We start from the raw sequence: 26,207 nt of genomic DNA on the forward strand, positions 1-26,207 counted from the left end.
TTACTCAAATACCCTTCCAATTCATTGTCCGGCAATGGGGTTTTTTATCCTTTGTGGTATAATGGTATTATTCACTTCTCTTATTGCTGTGCTCATCAGTTTCTTAGAAATTACTATAATGCCCCCCTCCAAGTCATTGTCTGACAATGTGGTTCTTTGCCATCTTGGGTATTATTCACTTTACCTCGTTTATCAAAATAAGACACTTAGTCACCACAATTTCGTATTTTGCTGAACCCCTTGCTCAATTCCACTGTTATACAACTCTATCCATTCCCTTTTTTCTTATGAGGAATCTGAATCCATTTCCTTTTGATTTGGTTTTGTAGACCAGGGGCATCTCAGGAGTTAATGAAAACAGAGGGGCAGTTCTATAGGGAAATAAAGAAAAATTCAGAAAAGTATTTTTCTAGTTTCCCCCTAGCAACAAGAGTTTGTGACGAAGAATACATATATGATATGATGAAGGAATCTATGGAATTCGTAAAGAAACGGATGATGAAGGAATCTATGGAGAAAGGAACGGAAGTTTTGGAAAGAATATGATGAAGGAATCTATGGAATTTGTGAAGAAGCAGATGACAGAAAAAGTAAGAAGTAAAAAGTTTTGAAATTTGTCCTCTTTATCATCGATTGGAAGAACTGAATACTATCACAACTTTATACATAATCAATGGTATATCTCTATACATTTTCTCCTCTGTTGATGCAATACAAGCGATACACATTGCGAGAGTCAAGCATAAGGTATGTCGTTTTAAACTCGCCATTTCCCAACACTATTGCATTGTCTCTCAGACTATTTGGTTTCGGAGAGATTCTATCTCCACAACAAGATGATATCTCAAGAAACCATACAATGTCTTGTGAAAGAATGTGAAAAGAACAAAGATCTCAAGGATGGAAGGAAGATAGTTAATCTTATCGCTAGCCATGGACTTGATTTGATTACAGATTTGCATGATTATCTAATCCGTATGTTTACATCTTGTGGTAGTTTGAAAGATGCAAATTTAATATTCAGAAAGGTTGAAAAGCCGACCTTGTATACATGGAATTCGATTATGTCAGCTCATGCTTTGCTTGGTGATGGAAAAGGAACAATTGCTTTGTTCTATGAACTTCAAGAAGAAGGATTCAAACCATCAAAGTTCATTTTCCTTAGTGTCTTGAAATCAATCGCAAAGCTGAAAAGCTTACCTGAAGGTAGAGATGCACATTCACGACTCATTAAAAGAGGTTTTGAGAATGATATCGTTATCGGAAGCTCACTCATTGATATGTACGGAAAATGTGGCAGTATCTCGGAGGCACATAGAGTATTTGCAACTCTACCAAATAAAAATGTTGTATCATGGAATGCAATGATTGCAGGGTATGTACAACAGAAACAAAAAGCTAATGCTTTTGGTCTTTTTATGAAGTTGCAAAGAGAAGGCATCCAACCTACCAAGTTTACTCTTTCATGCATATTGAAAGCATGCGATAACATTGAACAATGTGTGAAAATCCATGATCAAGTTATAGTGAGTGCACTGGGATCTGACATTGTTGTTGGGACTGCACTTATTGATACATATGCAAAATGTGGTGGATTGGATCATGCACACAAAGCATTTGATAGATTAGTAGAGCCTGATTTAGCTTCTTGGAATGCTATTATTTCTGGGTATGCCCAACATGGACATGGATTACCAGCGCTCAAAATGTTTGAAAAGATGCTTGATAAAGTGAAACCTGATAAGATGACCTTTTCGTCTGTTCTAAAAGCTATTGGGAACATTGGAGCCATTAAGAATGGAAGACTTATATACCATCAAGCTATTGTGAATTGTCTTGAAGGGGACTTGATTTTGAGCAATGCATTGATTGATATGTATGCAAAATGTGGAAGTTTGAGAGAGGCGCACAAGGTGCTCAATATTTCATCAGTTAGGGATATTGTATCATGGAATATTCTGATATCGACCTATGCACAGCATGGAAATTCCAAATCAGTGCAACATTGTCTTTGGGAGATGACAAGAGAAGGTTTGAAACCAGATGAGAGAACTTTTCTCAGTGTTCTTGCTTCATGTAGCCATGCTGGGCACGTGGATGAAGGAAAGGATTTTTTTGTATCAATGGTAGAAGAGTTTGGTATTATATATGGTGAGGAGCATCTAAATTGTATGATTGATCTTCTTGGTCGTGCTGGGCACCTAAAAGAAGCAGAAGTATTCCGTGCATCTATGCCCACAAGTGCAACTAATTCCCATGGATGGACATCTTTACTTTCTGCGTGTGATAAATATAGCAACATGGAGGGAGGAAAACTATCGTTTGAGAAAGCATCATTGATGAACCCGAGCTGTGGTTCTGGATATGTTCTACTATCAAACCTTTGTGCAGGGGCTCAATATGTGCTAAAATGCAATCAAAATACAAGAGCTTAGGAATTCTGTTAGTGCACAGAAAGAATGTTAGGTGAATCTGGATAGAAACAGGGACATAAAGGCATGAATTTAGTCGAGACCATGTCGATATGGATCTAATAAATGTAAAACATGAATGCACTCACTAATGAAAGAAGAGGGTTGTGTGCCCGATTTGAACTTGGTTCGAAAAATTGGATTAAACGGTTGAGCTTTACTTGGATAGATGCACATATGGAAGATCAAAATTATGAAGATATTACTCCTATGGTTGAAAGGACTTTGATTCTGCTAGATTTTAGGAACAATGGCCTTGAAACCCTATGTGAGCTCTATTGCAGCATTTGTGGGGCAACTTTGGTAAAGGGGGTATTATGAAGACATGCTCATTATCAGGCTCTGGATAAAAAAGAACAAGAAAGAGCTAAGTGGCTAAATTTGGGATATAAGCAAGGTACAAAATACTCACTTATTTGCAAATAGCAGAATGTCAATTTGGTTATATTTCATCTTACTTCTGCTAACAGAATTGCAGATACCCCGCAAAATGCTTCTCCTATTTATTCTTTGTTGCAACTGTTGCTGCTCATTGCGATTATACCATACATCAGAGTTACAGGTATATTCATATGTAAAATAGGGTTTTTATTTATTTAATCAAGGAATTCTTTCTTCAGATATTGGAAATGATTTGTACTAAAGGTTTTTTGTACTGTAGTTTATAAATTGAGGTACATTATAGGGTGAAACTTAATCAAATTGAATTGTAAGAATGAACATTGTACTAATAAGGTAGGTAAAGCAATCAGCTGAGGCTGAAATTGAATAGGATAATACTTCAGAATGCTGAAGCATCCCATAAATGATGGTGTAATGGTAAAAGAATCAAGTTATGTTATTAGATCATGCGTTCAGTTGATTAGATCCACCAAAGCCCTCATCAATACCCGGCTACAACACTCCATGGGTTTTCAACATATGGACATTCATTTCAGAGGATTGACATGTGAACATACAGAAATCACAGTATAATGAGTAAAAACTCCACCTTCCATGTCATATATGAAATGAACCCCATAGATTGATTCAGCTCATTTTTATAATGACATTCTTGAGTGGTTGATGGGTTTATTTGAACCTTTGATGTAAACATGAAGTAATTCATCACCAATTTAGGCAGGCATCATTTCAAATTAAGAAATGAATTGACGAGAATCTTCAATGTTGCTATTGCTCTCTATAGAACACTATCTACTTTTGCAACATAACAAAAAAAGTAATCATTTCAAATTAAGAAATGAATTGACGAGAATCTTCAATGTTGCTATTGCTCTCTATAGAACACTATCTACTTTTGCAACATAACAAAAAAAGTATTGATGGATAGAGTTTTTGAAAGAGATATTTCTCGAGAGAGTGTTTGATATAAAGGCCCAAAAATTCTTCATTTGTACAGTTGTCTAAAGGTCCGTTCATATTATATTTTTCTTGAGAGGTTCTAGAACACATTTGGGTCACTTGGTTGGTGTGAATTGGCTCAAGTGCCCTAAAATTACGTTTAACGCCCCTCAAAATAGATTATTAGGAAGCTCTAAAAACCTATGCACTTGGGTGAATTGGTTTGGGTCACTTGATTGGCTCAAGTGCCTTATAATTAGGTTTTCTGCCCCTCAAAATAGATAATTAGGGAGCACATCTCCTCCCTCTTTTGGCTTCAAGAGGAACCACAAAAATCTTCAACATCTGCTGTGAATCATTAACAGCCCTATTTTTGACATTATTCCCCATGATCTCCAAATGCATATAATGGCTCTCCATCATCTTCTGATACCACTACCATGGCCTCGTCATGATTTTGAGCCCTCTGTGATTCCTCATTAGGCACATGATCATTGCCAATGGCTGTCTGACTGTGCTGAAATCTAGGTTTTTATGATGTTTCATAGAGGCACAGCAAGGTTCGAGCAACTTAGTCTCATTAAATACGACATCCCCGCTGCATATAACCTCCTTAAGCTGAGGTAGCCATATCCTATAGCCCATTTCACCTTCATCATACCCAAGGAAGATGCCCTGAATGAACTTGCAACAAGTTTATTCCAAAGCTCATGTCTAGATATTTGTAGATACTCATATGATGCTGGCTTTTCAGACCAAACCTCTTCAGGGATGCCAGCTTTCAACGTTGTGTGGGGAGATCTATTGAATGTATATATTGTTGTTTTAATAGCCACTTCCCAAAATGCAACCCCATTGTCGGTACATACGCATTTTGGATTTCTATTTGTTTGGATTGTCACAAAAGCATGAAAAGACTTGAATGCAGGAAATGCTTCATCTTTTCTTTTCAGCAAATAAATCCAAATTCTCCTTGAACAATCCTCCACAAAAGAAATAAAAGACACAGCATCCCCCATAGATTTAGTAGGCATGCTACAAATATCATTATCTCCTTTGTACAGTGTGTACTGTGTCTGCAATCACTATGGCATGTTTGCAATGTGCTATGCGTATTCTGTTTGTAGTCATCATTTGATCATGCTGTTAATGCTGCCTTGTTTTAACCTTTGCAGTGACCTGATGGAAAATGTTTACCAACTCTGGAAATTAGTACTGCCTTGGTTTATCATCTGTTGCCCTGCACTTTTTATGCATATTGAGACTTGCCCAATGCATTTGATTTATGACATGGAAAGGGCATGTATAATAGTTCATTTAAAAGATTTTATGTTCTGAATTGCTATTACAATTGTGGAAAAGGTGCATCAGTTTATCATCTGTTTCTAAATACCATAAGTCATTCCCTCCACTTCTTATGCATATTGAGACTTGCCCAATGCATTTGATTTATGACATGGAAAAGGAATGTATAATGGTTCATTTAAAAGATTTTATGTTCTGATTTATGCTAATGGAAAAGGTGTGTATAATGACCCTTTTAGAGCATTCCTATGCAGATGTACTCATATTAATTTTGTTAACTTGCACATGATACATTCATTTCCCATTTGATCCATTGGCTGTATTTCAATGCTGATTGTGTGCAACATGATCTTCTTACAACTATAAATGTGTGGATATACAGATGCAATGTGAGTTGAACTATTAATCTGTTTATCATGCACAAACAGTAAAAGTATTTGATAAAAGCACATGCATACATTCAAAGTGGTCATTATCTCATTGAAGTTTGATCAATTAAATGAAGTGAGCATAACGAGAGACTGAAAGTTACGTCGATTTGAACCTTAATGAGAGTGCACATCATCTAATTTTAACCACTACACCAAAATCATGTCCTTGTGAATGGTAAGAATTGGCACTTCTTGTACTAATCAAAAAGATTTTACACTTGTTGGGTCTAGTTACTACTTCACTTACCATGACTCTCAAGGGTATTGTCTTGTCTTCACCCTTACAAAGAGATTCAGAGAAACTTAATCACTTAATTAGCATACTTGGGATACAATGCTCATTTTTTGTGCTTAAGTATATTTCAAGAGAGTCTGCTAGATATATAACTATCATCATCACATATTCTCGTTGTCGGTGTTGTAAAGTTCTCAACTTTTTCTAATTTCAAGTTTTGTTGGGATTTGAATCTCAATTTCCCTTCCCCATCCCATGGGTAATGATGTGGCTCAACATAACAATGCAAATGGCTTTAGAAACTATGAATGCAAAGAATTTGTGGTTGGCAATTTCTAAGTGAGGTGTAGAAGAATCTAGCTATGCTCCCCTAAAAAATTGGTAGTTCACAATTCATCGTTGAACACAATAGCCCACTAACAAAACATGGTTGAACACAATTCATGATGGGGTTGCTATCCAATGTACGATACATGTGTACATCATACATATCAAGATAATTCACATGTCAATTCACCACTAACTAAGCTCTATCGTCAATTATCTTATGTTTTGATTTTTTTCTATCAAATAACCAATATTGTTATATTTAAGCCATCAATTCCAAACTAGGGCCATAAGTGTAGGCAGAGTACATAATAATTGCTAAATATGATTATATGCATGAAGTATATGTAACTTGACACTTATAATTTTGAATGCTATCATCCTCCTTTACAGCAATAAAATAGTATTTTGTATAGTTACCACAAGAAGCTTCACCATATAATTCATTTATTTCAAATTACAGAACTCATGTCATTTCAAATTTACTAGATGCCACTGTGGAATGTGGGGGCCCGAGGGTTGAATGCATGACCTTTTGGCCTTCGTCAAACAACTGTACTAACTAATAGATATCTATCTAAGTTCTTTATTTTATCATTTTTTAAAACTAGTTTACCCTAGTGGTAAGTTGATATGACTACTAATCTTAGGCCTCAGGTTCAAGGCTTGACTATCAACCCTCTATTACATCATGCATATTTTTCATAATTTACTAGGTCCCTCTAGAATGCTTGACCTTTTGGTCTCCAAATTATCAATGTTAATTCATCTAAATGGTAAATACTTTATTTTATTTCCAAAAACCATATAAAACAACTAATTTATGCTTAGGTAATGCATAGATGCTTCTACAAACCACTTGAAATATCATTTGAAGGTAATACTACAAAATCTTCCATTCAGGAAATATATGAAAATCCACAATAAAGAAAGATAACACAGCAGTTTATCAAAAAACCTTGAAAATCACAAGTGGTGATATATATCCTTATCTTAAAACAGAAGTTCTATAGAAACTCAAAATGTTCCCTAGACAATGTCAACGAACCAAAAATTCAGATAGTAACTCATAACCACAATTAATGTCAGAGAACCAAAGATAAGGATAGAGATCATAATCACAACTTCCGTCCCTCTTCAATGAGAGTTCACACGTAATGGCAATATTTGTAGGGAGATAATGAACACTTATAATTCGGTTATTATACTTCATATACCAAACAATTACTAATGAAACAGTCTTCCGAGTCGCCAAGAAAAATTGCTGTCGCTCAGCTTTTTAACTTCAAAGAGTTCGAGTAGTATTAAAATATGAGTGGGCCTGCAAATAAAATGAAGATAAATAAAAAAGTCAGTCTGCATAATGCAAGTAATATAAAGGAAGTTGTAAAGGGATAGATATCTAAAATACTACTCACCATGGCTTCTCGAGCTGTAAGTCTTTCCTGATGATCATATCTTAGTAATTTATCAAGGAAATCAATAGCCTGCAACATATCATTAGCAGCTATTTATTGAAAGGCCTATATCCAGATATAGATATCGGGGCAAAAAGCCAAAATACTTCTAGCTTGGTAGAATTTGATCAAGACACCCTAAGTTTTCTTAGCACTTCATGGAAAACTTAGGGTGCAGGTACATATCCAAGAAGTTAGGAATATTCTGGTAACTTTCAAAAACGTAAGGATATTCAATTAGAATATCCAGCAAGTAGGTATTTTGCCCAAGATATTATTTAATCCACTGGTCAAAAGTCTTCAGAAATACTGACCTCAGGAGTCACAAGATGTTGATTATCAGAGTTGATGAACTTTGCCCATGGTTTCCTGCTGTGCCTACTCAAAAATTTGTCAACGCTTAGGAAACTACTTATTTCAGCAGGAAGATAAGAGAATGCAAACTTGCCAAGCTAGCCTAGAACTGATTAGCAATTTCAATAAGGATGAAATACATCAATTAAGTAAAAATATCAGCATCAGCGACTCATATACAAGTGCTTATGATATTTTGAACACACACTCGTAACTCTCCTCAGAATATGCATGTTTTGAATTGGGCAATAAAATGAATGGGAATGATATGTTAAAATCTTCAAAAGGCCAATCTGATATATGAGACCAATAGTTATAAGGGTGTGAATCTTATCGGATATCAGCAAAATAAAGTAAACTTAAATTGTACCTAAATAATAGGGGTCCTATGAAACTAGACTGTGATTGAAGTGCAACAATACAAGTACAAGTATGCAGAGGATACAATGTAACAAATCAAATGAATAAAGAGAGAAATGTTTATGTTATTAATGATGTGTTAAACATTCTCAAGGGTTTGCATAAATAACAAGAAAACAAAAGTTATACAAATGCACACTGTTTAAACAAACCTGCCAACCAAAGCCTCTAGATGTGGGTCGAGCTCTAAGCAATATTTGTTCAGATATGCATTCAAGTCATCTGTACCAAGCACCTGCAAAAATCACTCTGTGCACAAGATGAGTACATCAGAAAAGTTATGCATCACATTATAATTGACGTCATTAAGAGTCAGACACTCATACAATTCAAATCTCCCACACCTTTGCAATCTTTACCAGCTGATCATTGTTGTCATGACCAAAAAAGAAGGGCTCCTTCCGGAAAATCTAACGTAATCAATTAAAAGATATTAAGTGTGATATCAAAAATTAAGCCAAATTTAGCACATAATCCTTTACATTAACAGTTAACAACATAAGTTAACTAGATGAACAAATCATATTTAGGAAATCTAATAACATAAGTTATAAGTTACTTAGATGTGATCCACTCAATATTCCAGAAGTTGAGATCATGCTGTATGTAGCAAATATATGATGTGATGATAGATTTTTTCCCTGATTTTCAGAGTTATAATTCCTGCTGATTGTAGGATTTCTGAAATTATAATTTTCTTGAAGCAAGTGTAGTATTGCCTACTTACTCCAAGAGCATTGTTGTAATTTGAGAACATATTCAATAATAATATAGAAAAACCAATTGTCTCAAGTTTAACAACCCATCCATCCTAGAGCACCCAGAACTTGCTTATAGCTATGTCTCATAAAGAGCAAGCAATAGAAAAACAGTACGGAACTAAGGAGAGAAAAGACAAACAAGCTTCGGTAAAAGACTCATGGTCTAAGGGAAGGAGAGAAATGAATTTATCATATTAAAGAGAGGAGTCATCCTCCATGTCATTTCTATATCACATTAGTAGTATTTTATTTTCACATGTAGCATGTTTTGGATCCTTTTTTGGATCTTCTGGGTGCTAGAATTTAACGGCAGTTTCAGGGGTTGATGATTAGTTATCCCTCTGTTAATATATAGACCTCAATCTATTGCTAGGATCGAAAGCCATCAGTTGTGCCTTCCATGCTCATACAAGATCTAAAAACATGCCGTTAATTTAGATGACCATAAGATCCAAAAATTCTGATTATCTGCTTACCATCCCTGCAAACATGCAACCAAGACTCCACATGTCTAAAGAATAGTCGTAATCTTGAAGATCCACTAACAGCTCAGGACCTTTAAAATACCTACATAAAAATAAAAAACAAAGAACATCATGGAGTCTCAATAAAGTACTGAAAATGAAAATCTCAGACATTTACATATATTGCAGGAACAGTCTCAACCTTGAGGCCACTCGAACATTATATTCTTTGCCAGGATGATAAAACTCTGCTAGACCCCAGTCAATAAGTCTCAGCTTTTTTTGGTCATGATCAATCATGACATTATGAGGCTTTACATCTCTGTGCATAATGCCTTGAGAATGACAGTAGTCCAGTGCCTGTTGCATGTACATAAATAAAGTTTTAAGTAAAAGTAAAATGCATCATGAATGTAAAAATAAAATAAAAAACGAGAATAACTGGTTAAATGCAAAATCCATATAAATACAAATGCAATGAGTGCAATCTTCACTCCTCATGAATTGCAAAGTAGCAAGACCATAAACTGCCAGTAATGCCAGGAGTCCCAAACATGATAGATGCTAGCAAAACACAAAGAGAAGATAAACATAAAAAGAAGACCCACCCATGAATATATTGTTTATCTTTCTTTTATATTCATTGGTTTGTTTATTTTTCAAGATAAACTCTCCTTCTTTAAAAACAAAAGAAATCTTCTATTTTTTACTAGCTCAAGTAAAAAATATGATAAGCATAATCCTGAAGTTTCTAAATCCTATAGTAGAATTTGCAGCCCATGTGCCCTGGGCTGTTCAGTATGTAGTTGTCCACATATGCTATTCTAGAATAGGAACATGCAATTTTGAACTGCATTCAGACTTTGCATTTAATATATCTTTAAAGATAATAAGCCTTTTCCAGTTGAATATTTAGGTTACTAAAAAGCCAAGACAGTACCTTTAAAAGCTCATATATGTAGTATCGAATGTCAAGATCAGTTAAGGTTGGGTAGAGTATTTTGAAATCTGTGTTGTTAACATACTCAAAGACTAGACTTGGTGTCTTTGATTGTGGGTCTTGTACAATATCCAAAAGTTTGATGATATTGGGGCCTCCACAAAGGTTTTGCAAAATTTTGATCTCTCTCTTAATCTGAAAAAGACACAAAATCAACATGTTAACATTCAGCCATGTTAACTTTCATGCAAAAGAATGACCATCACATATTAGAAATAGACCGTCATCCCTCATGTTCAAGATTTTTAACTTTGAACCATAAAATTATTTTGGGTTTCAGTAAATTATTTATTCGAGGCTGGAGCCCCCAAAAGAACTTTGACATAATGAACTGCTTACCTTCTTCTTCTTAACAGGCTTGAGGATTTTGATGACACAATGTTCATTGTTGCTGGTGTTGATGCCTTCAAAGACCTCACTATACTTTCCACGGCCAACCTTCCTTACTACCTCGTAGTCTTCTTGATCCCTGGAAACAGATCAGACATTAGAAAATCTGAAAGAAATGAACTGTTCAGAGATACTTATTTGATCCAAAATTAGAGAGAAAATGCATTCAATCCTCATAAGACATAAGCTTGTAAGTTTGCTAAAATTAGCTCAAATGTATGCCTTCATTAATGTAACCTATCAAAAATTGTGTCAATGATATGAGGCCCATTGAGTAGCCAAATTGATGTTGGGCATTGGTATGGTTCTCAGTGTAGACACCAGAAGAGGTTTTGGTATGTAAGCCCATATACTTACAAGATGCTAGAATGTAGGCGTCAATCTTCTGTAACTAAGGTCCAAGGTGCAATCCTCACAATTGGGGCTTTGTGCATGAGCTATTATGTGAAGGTAGCATCATGTATTGATCGGTTCCCATTTTAATTGTTAGGTACATTTATGCCCAAAGATTGAGTAGCAGCCACCATTATCCCTATATAATAGACGCCCATTTAGGACACGTGATCATAAACAACTACTTGAGTATAAGGATGCTAGAGTTCAGTCTAGTAGTCACTTCCTTGCCTCAAACCATCAGTCCATCTAACATCTGTCCTGATCAGCATATATCGTCTAGCTAGAAGACATTATAGTGGACAGTTGTACCCATTTATCATTTATCAGCTGCGCTTATCTCTTCATATAATTGAATTACCAAATTTCTCCAAGCTCTATTTACTATGAATTTATATTCCATCATTACAAATCCATAATTCTGTCGCGCACCATCTGATTACAATTTAAGCTTCAATGGATTTTACCCAATTGTGTTTCTTGAACATGTGCACATTATCATCAGAAAATAGGATATTTAAGCTTGAAAATGTATCTTACAGCTGACATTTATCCCACACTAAGGTGTCACCCACGTCTCACTTTCACTGCTATAGGCTATAATAGGGACAGACATTTTGTATAATTTCCAAATAGAAACACTAGAAGTTATCTCACATCTTCTATCCATCTTCTATCATTAAATAGCAATTAGTAATCATCAGTATCCTAATCCTTTCTTATCCATCCTCGATTTTGACATTTCACGTACGCTACCAAAACTACATGTAGTGTTAACAGTCTAGGGAGAAAAATAGCTAGAGCAACGGAAAATGGCAGTCTCAGCAATCCTACAACTAGAAGTGCTGGCTCTTGGATCTCTTGTATGTGAAGGACATTAGGGGAAGCCATCATGGAGACCTTGCTGCAGAGAGCTGGATAAGGACAGCTACAAGGTAGAATGACGATGACCGTACTATCATTATGGTATATGGATTAACCATGTTAGTGACCAACTTTCCATATGTAAGATTTTCCTTCATTCAAGCGTCCATGAAATATCGTTCAACCCTCATGAACTCTCAAACAGTGACTTGTTCATCCAATAGAGAGAATCAAGAGAACGGCTTCTCATTTGTTTCCAGAGTTTCATTAATAAACTTCATCATCATCTTCTGCTTTCCACAATCCCAAAATTCCTATGTTTTGGGGTTGGAAGCATGGGTTACTCCTAGGTACACCTTGATTGTGTGTATCATCTTTTCCTCCCCAAATACGAAAGGAATTTGCAAAATTCTTATGATAAGAATTTTTGTGAGATTTTTAAGCTTGAAAAAGGAGAGTGGGGGCACATCATATTATCATAAGACGAAGCAAATATAGACATTAAGCTTGAAAGGGGGATCGACTCTCAACTTAAAAATATGAGATTGTTAGGCTTGAACGAGAGACAAACACACACAGAGAGAGAGAGAGAGCATGCAATCAATATAAAAGAATAATGATACAAAAAATGTGAGATTTAATCTTCAAAGAGAAGAATTAAAGGAGGGAAAAATCAACAGAAAATATGAGATTTAAAGTTTACCCCCATTGAACGACGAGAGATTCATAATCCCAGTACTCTTTCGGACGATTGAGGTTCACATCAGCATAGACAAGAGCTTTGGACATAACCCTCCTCCTGGTATCCCCTTTGCCTGGTCTTGTGAACCAGATTTCCAGCAGAAGGAAGGGGAAGAAAGAAGGGAAGAGGAATGAAGGAGACGAAGACGAGGAGGTGAAGAAGAAGAAGAATCTTTTTTCCTTCTTTGGAACCTTGAGGCAGAATCTGGATGGAGAGAGAAAGAGAGGGAGGGTACAAAGGAGCTATCGGCGAGAAGATGCAGAAACAGACAGGCAGACAGAAGGGAAGAGATGGATTGAGATGAAGAAGAAGAAGAAGAAGAAGAAGAAGAAGATCAATTTGATGAGAGTCAAAGGGGGGGTTGTAAATCTGCATCTGTTTTGGTTTTTCTTTGGGGCAGGGGGATTTTGTGTATTTCCCCAAATGCCCCTGAGCATGGTGGGCTTGGGCTTCTCTTTAATCCCATGGAAAATGCCCCTGAGCAATGAGCATGATGACTATTGGCTTGGCAAGTTGGCTTCCTATAGCTCTCACCAACTTCCCGTCATCTCCAGTCGGCCTTCTCTCCCTCCCTCTCTCTCTGTGTCTCTCGCTCAAGATCCAACCAACTCGAGAGATGCTCTTATTATTATTAGTATACATCATCAATCCAGAAAATCTCTCGTGTCTTTGACGTATGTACTGATCCTCCTTCGATTCAATGTGTGTGTGTGTGTATCCTTAGGTGATTGCGTAAATCTGTAAATCTGTCGACAACTCTAATCAGCATTGGCAATATCTCGTTGGCAAATGCTAAGATGACTCAAATGTTTTTTTCCTTTTGTTATCCATCTGTTCATATCTTTTTGCATCTTTAAGTTTAAGATTCCTTCTTTTTCCTCCACATCTGCATTTTGTTGTCGTAGGCATTTTAACACGCTTAGAATCGAAGCCGTGGACACTAAACTAAATCATATTCATCAATATACTTTTTTTGACACAGCATGAGATCATCACGAGCATTTTTCGACTTCCAAACCAAGAAAATATCTTAACCCTCCCAAATCTTTCACCTCAAAGCTCACATGCCAATTCCTTCTTAACATTTGTCAACAAATACTGACCTCTTTTGATGGTAAGATCATTGACATAATTGACGATTATCGTAACTCCTTTGAATAAGTTTTCATTACCAATATTGTCCAAATGCAATACTTCAATTAAAACCTATATTTTGTATATACTTTGTTAACCTAAAACACCATGCACATGATGCTTGTTTGAAACCATACAAAGTTTTCTTTAGCTCGCATATGAGATTATTCACACACACATCCTTCTGGTTGTTCCACATAGACAATTTCATTTAGACTACCATTAAAAATATAAATCGACAACCATTTGATAAAGATCATGATTTAAACAATTGCAAGTGAAATTATGAATCTTATACTAGACACTTTTGTAGAAAGGAAAAATATTTCATCATAAACTAAACAAGTTTGTGCATTAACAATTTGCATCACTTCTAGCTTCATAAATATTAATTGCACCATAAGATTTATATTTTGTATTATAAATCCATCCACGACCAATTATATTTTGAACCTAAACTCTTGACACTCATTCTCATATGCCATTTTTCTTCAATCGATCCATTTCTTTGTGCATGACTTCCACCATTCTCTTTTACAAAATGTATGCTCCTAAGAATTTGGTACATGGTATTATTAAAACAAATAACCAATGTTGTACAAATAATGAATTGAAAGTTAATCTATCCACCAAATGAAACACACTCCATGATTGATACCAAAATCATCATCTTCAAACTTTTCCTACTTCTTTCACAGATACACTTTCTGAAGACACCCTAGAATGGGATGCTCTGCCATGGTGGGTCTTTACTATTGTTCGCACCCTTGTAGTGTATCGTCCTTTATTCCCCCTTCACATCCCAACTCACCTATCGAAATTTGTTCTCCTTTATACTCTCCTCATGAATGCTAGTTCCTTCAACACATGCAACACCCTTACACACCCAAAAATGATGGTGAGTTGTTAAGTGGAACATGGGGTTCTATACATTCATGTTTGGGCCTTTATTGTCAATACTCTCCCTCATCATCCTGAATATTGGCATCAAATATCAAACACGTGAACCACTCATCCTGGGATTGCAAAGAGAGTCCTTGCATCAACAAGAAAAAACAATAATAAACAACATTCCCTAGAATGACCAATGTACAAGAGAACCTCATTGCCTATACATGTAAGTAATTATCAATATATTTGTGGCCTATTTATCTCCCAATGTTTATTTAGGTTAGCAACTCTAGACTTTGATTGGGTTATACGCCCTAGTGTTTGGGAGGAAATGCATTGTTGTAATAGTGATAAACTTCAAGCAAGCCAATCCCTTAACAATTCTTTATATAATATCAATTATACATTACTTTAATTCAAATTTTGAGAGACAAAACCAAAGTGAGCAAAATCCACTTTGTGTATGATCTAATATTAGATGCATGATCATAGGGAGTTGCTCCTTTAATTCGTTGATATGTGAACTTAAAAATTGATGACTAACGTCGTGTACATTAGATAAATACAAATGTACATTAGAAGCTCTAATTAAAATAGGAAAATTTAAATTCCATTAATAATGCCTTGATGCCTAGTAATTTGAAGCATAACAGAGGTGGGAAAGTAATGTACATTTGAAGGAAAGAATATATGTATATTATCTACTTAACACTTCCAATTGGTATCCCCAAATTCATTGTTGTCGTTCCCGATTGCAAAGAATCATACAAAATAAAGCGATAATCCTTGCAACAAAACCCATAATAAAAAGGATGCTTAAACATAATCCCCAATGATGTAGATCATATCCAGCTCCAGCAAGATGAGCACATCTCGTGATAAGCCAAACACCAGAGTACCTTTATATAAGAAGACATTAGTGCATCAAATATCAATAACTCAACACATTTATTGTTCTTTTATAACTTAATGAAAATATGTGCATGATGTTCACCTTGTGGCATTTGCGATGACATAAGCTTCCAAAACCCATCGTGGATAAGTGGCATATTGGAGGACTTCAAGAAACCCATTTGCACCTTTCTTTGTTGCAATAAGAGTACTTATGATAGGAAGAAAAACAGACCACTGCGAAAAGAGCCCTATAAACATTAGAGACACTACATTGGGCCTCATGTTCTATTTCCCCTATTACTTTGTTATATTTTCTTATATTTACAAGGTAATGCTATAGTCAACCATAGTGGCTTTGAATAAGCTAATGGCCCTATTATAGCCTTATTTAACACCTGTGTATGCTTATGAATAATCTTAATTTTAGCTAATAACATGTTGCAACACCCACTGTAGATAAGTGGCATATTGGAGGACTTCAAGAAACCCAGTTGGACAATTCTTTGTTGAAATAAAGGTACTTATTAAAACCAGAAGACTGAAAAGATCCATATAAACATTTGATACACAACACTTGGCTTCATGTTCTATTTCCCCTATTACTTCATTTTATTACAAGGTAATGCTAAAATCAACCATGGTGGCTTTGAAAGAGTTAATCCCCCTATTACAGCCTTATTTAACACCTATGTATGCTTATTATTAATATAATTTTAGCTTATAACATGTTGACTTGATATCAAAATTGTAATTCATCATTTTGTTTAGCTTGATGTCTAAATTTTAACTTACAATACTGTGTAAGTTGATAAGAATTTGAATTTATGATGTTCATCAACTTGATTTATCCAATTGCACTTCGTGACCAAAATTTTAATATATATTGTTTTAAATTGATATCAACTTTACTTACCAATTGGGCTGGTCCAGGTTCTGATATTATAGCAAAAATATATGCGATCCCTGTCACACAATACACCATAGCCATGGTGATTATGTAGTTCTCAGCAAAAGTTGATCGTGGGTTGTTAAAGAAATAGAACATTGACAAGAAGACCACGGGCTTTATAAGTGTGTTGAAATGGTCAACGGTATCTTTAGCTAGAAAATAAGCTATCCGGTTAATGCTCGATGCACTCTCACGCCAGTACTGTAGTTTGTCATTCGAAAATGTTCGCAAGGCTGATATCATAGAAAGAAGTGCTGCAAATAATAACAATGATTGATACATGGTAAAGTTGAATGCAAAGTGGGATTGTTTTCTTCTTTCCTTTTCTGTCCTTTTAATTTGGGTTTTACTCTTACAATTTATTAATGTTCATTCAAAAGGTGTCAACAGGTTTGTAGTTATTTATCCTAGGTAAAAAATACCTAAACTTTTATATGTTTACTAGAATGTTCCTAAGTTTCCAAAAATGATGAGACGACTCTGAAATTACACAAAAGCGTAGCATTGTCAAAAGCGGTAAATTCTGTTCTGATAATCTTATGGGTTGTTGATGGCTTGCCCCAAATCATATGTGTTATTATCACCACCAAGGGTCTCTCTCTAGGGGTTGCCATCCAGCATAGATTTTCCTCTGACCTCCCTCCTCATATGGTACACGTAACACAAGTTGGGTTCTCACACTTGCATCTCATACAGGAGAGTTGGGGGTAACAAGCACATTGAAGAACCATAACTTGTTCCTTGGTTCCTGAAAATGTATATAAGCACGTTTTTTCTAGGGATCCGAAGGCCGCAAAACCACACACTGGTCTTGCCTCTGTTGCTTCTTTCATGGAAAATTTAGGCCCTTATCTCAAGGTCTACATATGATTTCACATACTCTACTAGGTCCCCATCAAATGTAAATCAATGCTCATGATTTCTCACTGAAGCAATACCAAGATTTCTTGTCCCATTAGAAATTATATTTGATTCCTCAGTTATCAAAAGAAATCCAGTGAGTTGATAAAGCATTCTTCTGAATTTGTGGAAGCACTTCCTTGATTCCATACCAATCTAACCTGGATGTACCATAAAGAGTTGGGGTTTTATTGGTACAGGACTAGAATGAAGACAATTTTTTTTTTTGGTAAAATCATACAATTATATTAATTGCATGAAAAAAAACCCCTATTACAACTTGTAAGTCAACTTTACATATCTACATAGAGAGATACATATTCATATCATTACAAACCATGAATATGTCTCTCGACATCCCCTAACCTTTCTTATCAGACCAAATGACGAATCTGATGTCCAACTAACTTACATACTTGTCTCTCTTCATGATTGAATATGCTTGACATCTCCAACAATGAAAATTGCCATAAAAGGAACCCCTTCAATCTCAAAACATAACAGTGTACTCCCCTTTGTTCATCAAATATAAAAGCATTTCGCATATACCTTTGAATGAAGAAAATTTGTGAAGGGCTTCCTGCTCACACTGTTCCTCTTTCTTGTTATGTACCACCTGAACTACATGTTCTTGCTTGTAGAAAACAACCACACCTCTAGCTCCTCTAATTTCTCCTACTGTGTGGTTAGGACAGTAGCCTAATTCCCATTGAAATCCTCATAGCTTTGGCAAATGAGTCCCTTAACGTTGGTTTGTTTCCAAAGACATAGCAATGGCCGTGATTGGAAGTTCCTTCACAGATGCCTCCATCTAAACAGAGATCACCATGACAATTGCATAACATCAATTTCAAGGGGGTCCGATAGGTCTCAGAACTTCATGTGGATTGATGTTCTATGATGATCACGCTCCATGTACTCGTGAATGGGGACCCTTATACACCACTATGGCGTAAGCTTGTTGAATCTTCATATGGGTTAGTTTCCTCCTTCCAGACAAACACTTTCACATGTAGTGATTGGGCTTTGCATCTCTTGTCCTCTTCCCAATGTGTCATTTAGATTTTAGGCGCATTAGCCGAGCGTTTTTACCTTGCATCCTATGTACATTTCTTAGCTGCTTTACCAACCTCGATGTATTTGAGTAACTCCTTTTCTACAAGTGTTTTCAGACCTAAGAGAAAACTCTGAAATGCCGAAAATAGGTCTGGACAGAAACCCTCAGCACAGGCAAAGTTTAAGCAAAAACCATAAATACAGAAAATAATATTATTATCTGTGTATGAAAGGCCAAAATGAACTATGAATGATCTAGTTGGAGAGAATAATCGAACATAATGGCATAGACCTCCCATGCAAAACAGGACATAGTTGAGATGGCCGTGTCAACTGTGTTTGGAGACCATGAGGGCATTAGTTAGTTGATACACTGATGTGGCATGTAGTTATTCATATCTTCAATCCACAACCTTATGGATGATCTAGTAGATTACAGCTAGGATAAGCACATTACAATTAAACAGTGCTCCTGTTGTGATCGTGCTTCAGCGCTCAGGTAACAATATAACCTATCTTCTTCATTGTTCCTCTTGAGTTCATTTTCTGTACATACTCTGTTTTCCGTTCCAATCATCTTTTATTTTCTTTATTTTCTTTCTTACTAACCTTTAGGTCAATCATCTGAAGCTTTGTTTCAACTTAAATTAAATGCTTTCTTAATTTTCCCTTTTCCCTTTTTATTTACATTTTGCTTAATTAATTAATATTATTGAAGAAGGAAAACACTAGAAAATGTAATGAGTGCAGTTGAGGAGCTTACATAAAGCAATTATTAAATATGTGTAATTGTTTGCCCCAAGGCTCGAGTCTTTAGAAGGTGTGATCAACCCAAGGCATGCCCCCGCAAGGAGCAAGATTAGATAATCTTGGGTCTGCAGTCTTGCTTCTCGGAACCGTTGAAGAGCGAGCCTGTTCCATGCAGAAACATTGAAAAATTAATTGGGAATAAGAAATGGCAAAACGCATATCAACGTTCAAAACAAATCTTAGAACCATATTCTTCTATATTTTTATTGGGGAAAAAGTCCTGGGCTTGCCAAATAGCTATTTTCTAAAGCATGCAAGCTGTTGGCTATTTTTATGCCCTAAGTTTTTTGAAATATTCACTGAAATTCACAGATAAAACAATGAATTTTACGCAGATTTTGCCCAAAAATAGCCCATTTTTGTGAGATTTTGCAATATCACCCAAGTTTAATAAACTTTTAGGGTTTTATTTCCTATAAAATTACTAATCCATTAATACTTAATAAGTCCACAAGGCTTTCCTTATTTGACACCATTCATTCTTTCTAAAGATATTACAATTTCTAAAGACTTGAATGTTCACGATCAATGCTCAGAATCTAGCAAATAAATAAATAATGAGCAGAATTTTGGCATTCATATGGAACAAACCTGAAAACAATGAACTTGAACTGATAAAAGAATCCTGGTGTGCGGCGTTGTGACAAGTCTTGGGTGCGACTGAAAAGACTCTTGAAATCATCCCATTTTACCTCACCAAAGGAGGTAAACTCATGCCAAAGCTCTTGATAGAAAGACTTCTTTAAATGTAAACTATTTCCCAAAGGTACATGGCCATCATTCTTTGAACCGTCCAAACTTGCTGCCAATGCCCGCAGGTCATCTGGAACAGGATATCCATTGTGCTCAATCCATTTCAATGGAAGAATCTTTGGGTTGAAGTCAGGAATCCCTTCAGGCTTGGCTATACCCTCCAAAACATCCATGAAATGATCAGGTGGATTTATACGTTCAGGAACAACTATGCTCATCGATAAAAAGTATTCTTCTACATCATCTACTGGACCCAAATATACTGTCCTTCCACCTTTTGCAAGGAACATAACATCATCAAATAGCCGGAATAAGCCATAACTGCAACAATAAGCAAACAGATCAAATGAAACTGCATTAATCATCAAGTGGAGCAAAATAATTCCATTGATCATAAGTTCAGTTCAAATGAAACAAATTAATTCCATTGTTAATATAATTCCTGCACTTGCACAATGTTATGTTCCTTTCACAGGGAACATAATGTCATACCTGCCCCACAAACATTAAATCATGGGGAAAATACTATGAACTTGTTGGATATTTACCATAATATCCCCAACGTTTTGAAAATTACAATCATACGTATGTCTAGTATTTACTACAGAGGGGATACTGGTAAATTTTGAGAACTTAGGGTTTTTAAGTAAATACAAACAGTTTAGCAGTATTTTGATCATTTTTTTCCTAAATCACATAATAATAACGATTTAATCAATAGACAAAGCAAATTGATAATAACTTCAATTTGGTAGAATCCCAATGTCAATACGTCCTAGAGGGCCTTCTTTCGTACCTTGGCTGATGGAGCACAACTCCTACATTTACTCCCACAAATGCTTCTCTTCTTAAAGCTTTCAACACAAATTGTGAAGACGTACTATCTAGACCAGAGGTTGGCTCATCCAAAATCAAAAGAGAAGGCTCCATCACCATCTCGAGCCCCACATTCACTCTTTTTCGCTGCCCTCCCGAAATTCCTCTTTTCTCGACTGTCCCAACTTTTGAATTGCGGATCACTGAAAGTCCAAGAGAATCGATGATGCGTTCAACCACCAGCACCTTTTTTTCGATTGTCATATCCACAGGAAGCCTGCATAAAGCAGAAACTCTCTTTCTTTTTTCTTCTTTTTCACTTTTCCCTTTTTGTTTTTCATTTTCTTTGTAAAGAGTATTGTATCATACAACACTATCAAATGCACCCGGCCCCAAAGGGGCTTCCCTCTGTTTGAAGACCTCGTTGGTGATCTTTCAAAAGACAGACGTTTCAAGTTTCATCCATCTAAGCTCAGAAGTTGGTCAACTTTGGTTATACCTTACTGGTAAGTGATATTCTTACTAAACCATAGATTGTGGTACAAATCCCACCAGTTTACGCTATACCATTGGCTCTCTCTCTCTCTGTGTGTCAATTCTCTTTATTATACAATAAAGAATACATATGCATATCTATGTATAGAGAGAGAGTGTGCATACAAATATCAATTTATCTTTTATTAGTCAGGCGAATTTATATTGTACCAATCACGCTTGAAGTATAAATAGAAAGACTGGAAATCTATGGACAGTAAAACTAATTGGATGTTGAAATATCTGGGTATCTTTGTAAGATGTGAAACACCCAATCCCATTCCAACCTCAATATGCTAAAAATGTTTCATTAACTATTCCCATATCAAATTGAAAATACCTGTATCGAGCACTGAACCAAAGATTCTCCTCTACTGTTAAGTTCCCATGAACAATATCATCTTGAGGAACAAAACCGATAACCTTTTTGTAACAATTAATGGGATCTGGCCTCCCATTGATCAATATAGTCCCTGTGGTTATGCTACTGTAAGCTTTTCCAGCCAAAGCATTCAAGAAGGTAGTCTTTCCAGCACCAGAAGGACCCATTACAGCTGTCACTCGTCCAGGTGATAGTTTTCCCGTGACATCGGAGAGAATTTTTTTTCCATTCCCTTTCAAGAACAGGGAGAGATCTTTGAAAACAATCTCGATCTTCAGTCGGCTGCCTTCTGTTTGACCTTTTCCAGCATGATCGATCACATCTGTCCACCCAAGTGGTTTGTTTTGAATTTCTTTTCCTTTTTCAATCTCCTCAAATGCATACCTAAAAATCTGGCTTTTCGTTTGTGGAGTGTATCTTTTGTTTGCTTTGGTGCCTTGCTCACTAGCAGGGATAGGCACTTCAACAAATTCATACAAATCATCTTCTGCAATATCTTCTTGTGAATATCTTGGGAGTGTTTCACCTTCATGGTATGAGCTCTCCTCATTTATGATTCCCATTCTGTGTCGATTGTCATCAGAATGCAAAGTATGTGGAGATACTAATACTTGAAACTCTTGCGAGGCCCGAGTAGTATGGTGTCGTGAAAATTTACGGCTACCGCGTTTTACTGCTTCAAAAGCAAACTTCCATCGTTCAACAGTATTAAAATGTCCTCGAACTTGTTGCACTGCCTTCTCACGCAACTTCCGTTTGCGCTTCTCACGGAGGTGCATCACATGGTCAGAACAGTTATAGACTAGCATCAGGATGGTTATCACTCCCACCTACAACAAAATATAATCTCAGATCAAATTTAGAAAATTTGTTTTGCAAGTACCAAAACAAACTCGTATTTAAATTATCCCAGTATTATTTTATACACTCTCATGCCTGAATTCTATTTACAACTCCAATATTTAAACCATTATTGTATTTGCATTTAGGATGTACTGAACAACTATAATCACATCAAAACAAGTATTTGGTATCTTAGATAGCAAAAAATTCAATTTACATGTAACAAACAGCTCCTATTTACCTCAATACAATGCATAAAATAATAATAATAAAGTTGTAAATTTATTAATGCTCAAGGCTTTTGAATTGGATTGAGGATCAGGTTCAAGCGCCATACAATAATCATTAGGCCATAACTCTGAATACTTTGCGTGGAAGCTCCAGCCTTGCACGATACCAGTGGATAGCATTCTGAGATTTTTTAACAAGGAAAAACTCAATATGGTTTATTACCATCTATGGAGAATATAATAATTCAGAATTGAACCAATATTTCTTACTAGTTTGTGTTGTTGACCCTTGCCTACAAAAGTATCTGCCAACAATAAATGGTTTGACCAAAAAATTGTTTTAATTTAACAAATCCAAAACGTGGTTTCAAAAACGAGAGATCAATTTTCACATAAGAAAACTTCAGAAGATGCTTACCCTTTATTGCATTCACGTATATCCATCGAGCCTGGACAATAAAAACCTTCAGGACAAAATGTTCCATTAGAGTTTGTAAGATCTGCCCAACGATTTGCACCTCCACAAGTATAGTTTCTACCATGTGTCAATTCATAGTTGAATCTGATTCAAAGAAGTAGACTTAACTGAATATATATGCTTCTGTACATACATGTGTCTGTCGGTGTGTCTACCTATGTATGTGTATGTGTGCATCTGTATACATATGTATATGTATATACATGTGCCTGTGTGTCTGTACGTATGTATGTCTGTAGTATGGTATTTATGTGTGTGTGTGTGAACACAAAACAAAAAGAGCCAGGAGAATGTAAGCATACGGGGAGCAAAGATCTCCATCAAGAGTTGCTTTTGGGCACTGCGCTCCTAGAGGGCACGCTGGAGGAAACAAAAAAGTGATGTTAGAAATTTCTTCCCTTCTTTCATAAAGAATGTTACCAATAAATCCAGGCCATTATTATCACCCAACACTGAAGGTGCTCCCCTTGCTTTGAAGACCTCTTCATCTTGGATCAGACCATGTTACATATCTTTTGAAGGCAGAGTTTCAGTTCATCTAGACTCTGGATGTTAAGTGCTAACGAGAATATCTGATATGTTAGGCAGTTTTATTAACTAAGTTACATTTATTTCAGTCTGTTGCTCTCAGAGAATTTATAACATTTTTAAGATGTGTTGTTCCATTTTGGCCTCTTAAAAAATTTACAATTTCTTTTTTTATCACAAATGTGAACGTTTATATATATATATATATATATATATATATATATATGTGTGCACACTTTCATACACCTATGGATAGGGAACAAATATATATATGCACGAGAGAGCCTGAGCATATTTGTTCCCTATCCATAGGTGTATGAAAGTGTGCATTTAAAATAAAGAGCTAGTACTCACGAATCATGCAAGATAAACCCCGCGGACAAAAGAATCCTCCACAGCAACGATATGGATCGCCAGCACGCAACGGGGTAGTGGTGAGATTTTGGTATAACTCACTTATCGATGTTACATTTTGCACACCCCTAGCCCAACCATCTTCACATCCTTGACTCCAATTCGTAAGATTACAATTAATGTTTGATATAGGTTGGGCAGTTTCGTCAGAATTCCCTATAAGTTGCACAAGTGAATCTACATAATCACTTATTTCCCCTGCACTGCACATCATGTTCAGCATTGCCCCTGGTAAAATAAGAAGATGATCAAGAGAGAGATGTAGTTAGTTAGCACTGACAGTGGTCTATTATTTTTGAAAAGCCTCCATTGAAAAGTTATTGGCCAAGGGATGAAAAAGTAGTTGTGCATTTTTAATCAAAACATTTTTGAACCTCTTTGTAAAACTAGTTGATTCAATGTGAAACACCACCTATGTTTATAACGAAAATATGTTTGCTTTAATGTTCTTGCGTCTCGTGAATAGAAACAAACCAAAAACACTTAATTTTATCGATTCTTATTTATCATCAATTTAAAAGAAACTTAAGATTCATACTTAAGTCCATATTCATTGAGGGAACAAATTTAAACATGAAATTGTCCAGAGGTCTAAAATATGGAGCCTAACCTGCTGTTTCGACAAAGCACTGTGTTAAGAAGGTCAGATTCTGATCAAAACCAAATGTCATCTCTCTTTCCTTTTGACTGCAATACAAAAAGAACAAGTAAACAGCTGTGTTAAAATCTGCTAACATTTATACATACATGAATGCAACGACCAGGCAAAAATACGCATCAATACTGCCATACATGTCTACGCACATCCATACGTATATTTACGCATCTAGACTTATACACAAATATATACATATATGTACATGTATACACCTTTTGAGAAGATTATATATATATATATATATATCCACAGACATATACATATGCTAACATACATACATATAGGTATTGAGAAGACATCAGTAGAAAGAAAGAGAAAACAAGACTTACGGATCAGTAACGCAGAAAGCGAATTGATTCGCGAATCGATTTGTATATGCAACCACAGTGTAATTGATGCTGTCATAGAGATCTTGTTGGCATTTTGATTCAGAGTATTCTGGGTCTCCAATAGTTGAAGTGCAAGAAGATGGTACGTTAGCATTTGTAGATTGAGCCTCAATTACTAAACACATGGGACTAAACATCAATGATGAGAGTAAGAAGAATAAAAGAAGATCATTTTTTATTAGGTGAGTAACCCTCGTGGTTATTAAATCGAATTTGGGTTCTAGTGGTTTGAATGGATTAGCTTCTCTCCGACCTTTTTTATGTACAAATGTGTAAGATAGAGTTCTGTGATGATTGAGATTAGTATGCGCTCTCTTATTAGGCGAGCAAGTTGCTTCCATATTCATCGCAGAGCTCAAAAAAAAAAGGAAGCACTGGATTGATAGTATTGGATTATAAACAATGGAAACAAAATGGGTGCAGGGGATATGAATGATTGGATGAAATTATAAGAGATCAGAGAGGTTTTAGGAGGTGCAGAGAGTCTAGAGAAAGAAAGAGAGAGGGAGGGAGGGAGGGAGAAGGAGACGATATTGCAGACTCTCGGTATCAGACTCGGTCAAATTAGACCATTTTCTCCTCACCCGGATCCC

The 26,207-nt window shown here is 35.8% G+C and overlaps 3 protein-coding genes across 5 annotated transcripts; 1 reads left to right on the forward strand and 2 right to left on the reverse strand.

Annotated features, from left to right (window-relative positions):
- The first annotated feature begins 354 nt into the window (after window positions 1-354).
- Window positions 355-3,034, forward strand: LOC147868626 (putative pentatricopeptide repeat-containing protein At3g15130). The gene has a single exon (XM_087321595.1). The coding sequence runs from the start codon at window positions 837-839 to the stop codon at window positions 2,433-2,435; it is 1,599 nt and encodes a 532-aa protein (XP_087177721.1). The 5' UTR covers window positions 355-836; the 3' UTR covers window positions 2,436-3,034.
- A 4,021-nt stretch (window positions 3,035-7,055) lies between these two features.
- On the reverse strand, window positions 7,056-13,140 carry LOC147868627 (casein kinase II subunit alpha-2). Its single transcript, XM_087321615.1, has 10 exons — window positions 12,917-13,140; window positions 10,906-11,035; window positions 10,507-10,701; window positions 9,769-9,926; window positions 9,579-9,669; window positions 8,686-8,751; window positions 8,494-8,576; window positions 7,882-7,945; window positions 7,529-7,597; window positions 7,056-7,431 (listed from the first exon to the last, which is right to left on the reverse strand). The coding sequence occupies exons 1-10, from the start codon at window positions 13,000-13,002 to the stop codon at window positions 7,396-7,398; spliced, it is 978 nt and encodes a 325-aa protein (XP_087177741.1). The 5' UTR covers window positions 13,003-13,140; the 3' UTR covers window positions 7,056-7,395.
- A 2,282-nt stretch (window positions 13,141-15,422) lies between these two features.
- On the reverse strand, window positions 15,423-25,994 carry LOC147868628 (ABC transporter G family member 28-like). 3 transcript variants are annotated; one of them, XM_087321634.1, is made up of 14 exons: window positions 25,555-25,993; window positions 25,178-25,254; window positions 24,508-24,795; window positions 23,928-23,985; window positions 23,566-23,682; window positions 23,418-23,452; window positions 23,255-23,328; window positions 22,033-22,904; window positions 21,139-21,435; window positions 20,181-20,663; window positions 19,543-19,691; window positions 16,788-17,077; window positions 15,975-16,108; window positions 15,423-15,879 (listed from the first exon to the last, which is right to left on the reverse strand). In XM_087321634.1, the coding sequence occupies exons 1-14, from the start codon at window positions 25,959-25,961 to the stop codon at window positions 15,714-15,716; spliced, it is 3,447 nt and encodes a 1,148-aa protein (XP_087177760.1). In that variant the 5' UTR covers window positions 25,962-25,993; the 3' UTR covers window positions 15,423-15,713. The 3 variants fall into 3 exon arrangements, with proteins under 3 accessions (XP_087177760.1, XP_087177751.1, XP_087177769.1); XM_087321625.1 differs by having other exon boundaries at window positions 23,566-23,709; XM_087321643.1 differs by lacking the exons at window positions 15,423-15,879; window positions 15,975-16,108; window positions 16,788-17,077 and adding an exon at window positions 18,411-18,760 and having other exon boundaries at window positions 19,530-19,691; window positions 23,566-23,709; window positions 25,555-25,994.
- Between the last annotated feature and the right edge of the window lie 213 nt (window positions 25,995-26,207).

This window comes from Azolla caroliniana, unplaced genomic scaffold (assembly GCF_043228905.1).
Source record: "Azolla caroliniana isolate FFs.n. ecotype wild unplaced genomic scaffold, voAzoCaro1.0.p SCAF_1, whole genome shotgun sequence".
NCBI lineage: Eukaryota > Viridiplantae > Streptophyta > Polypodiopsida > Salviniales > Salviniaceae > Azolla > Azolla caroliniana.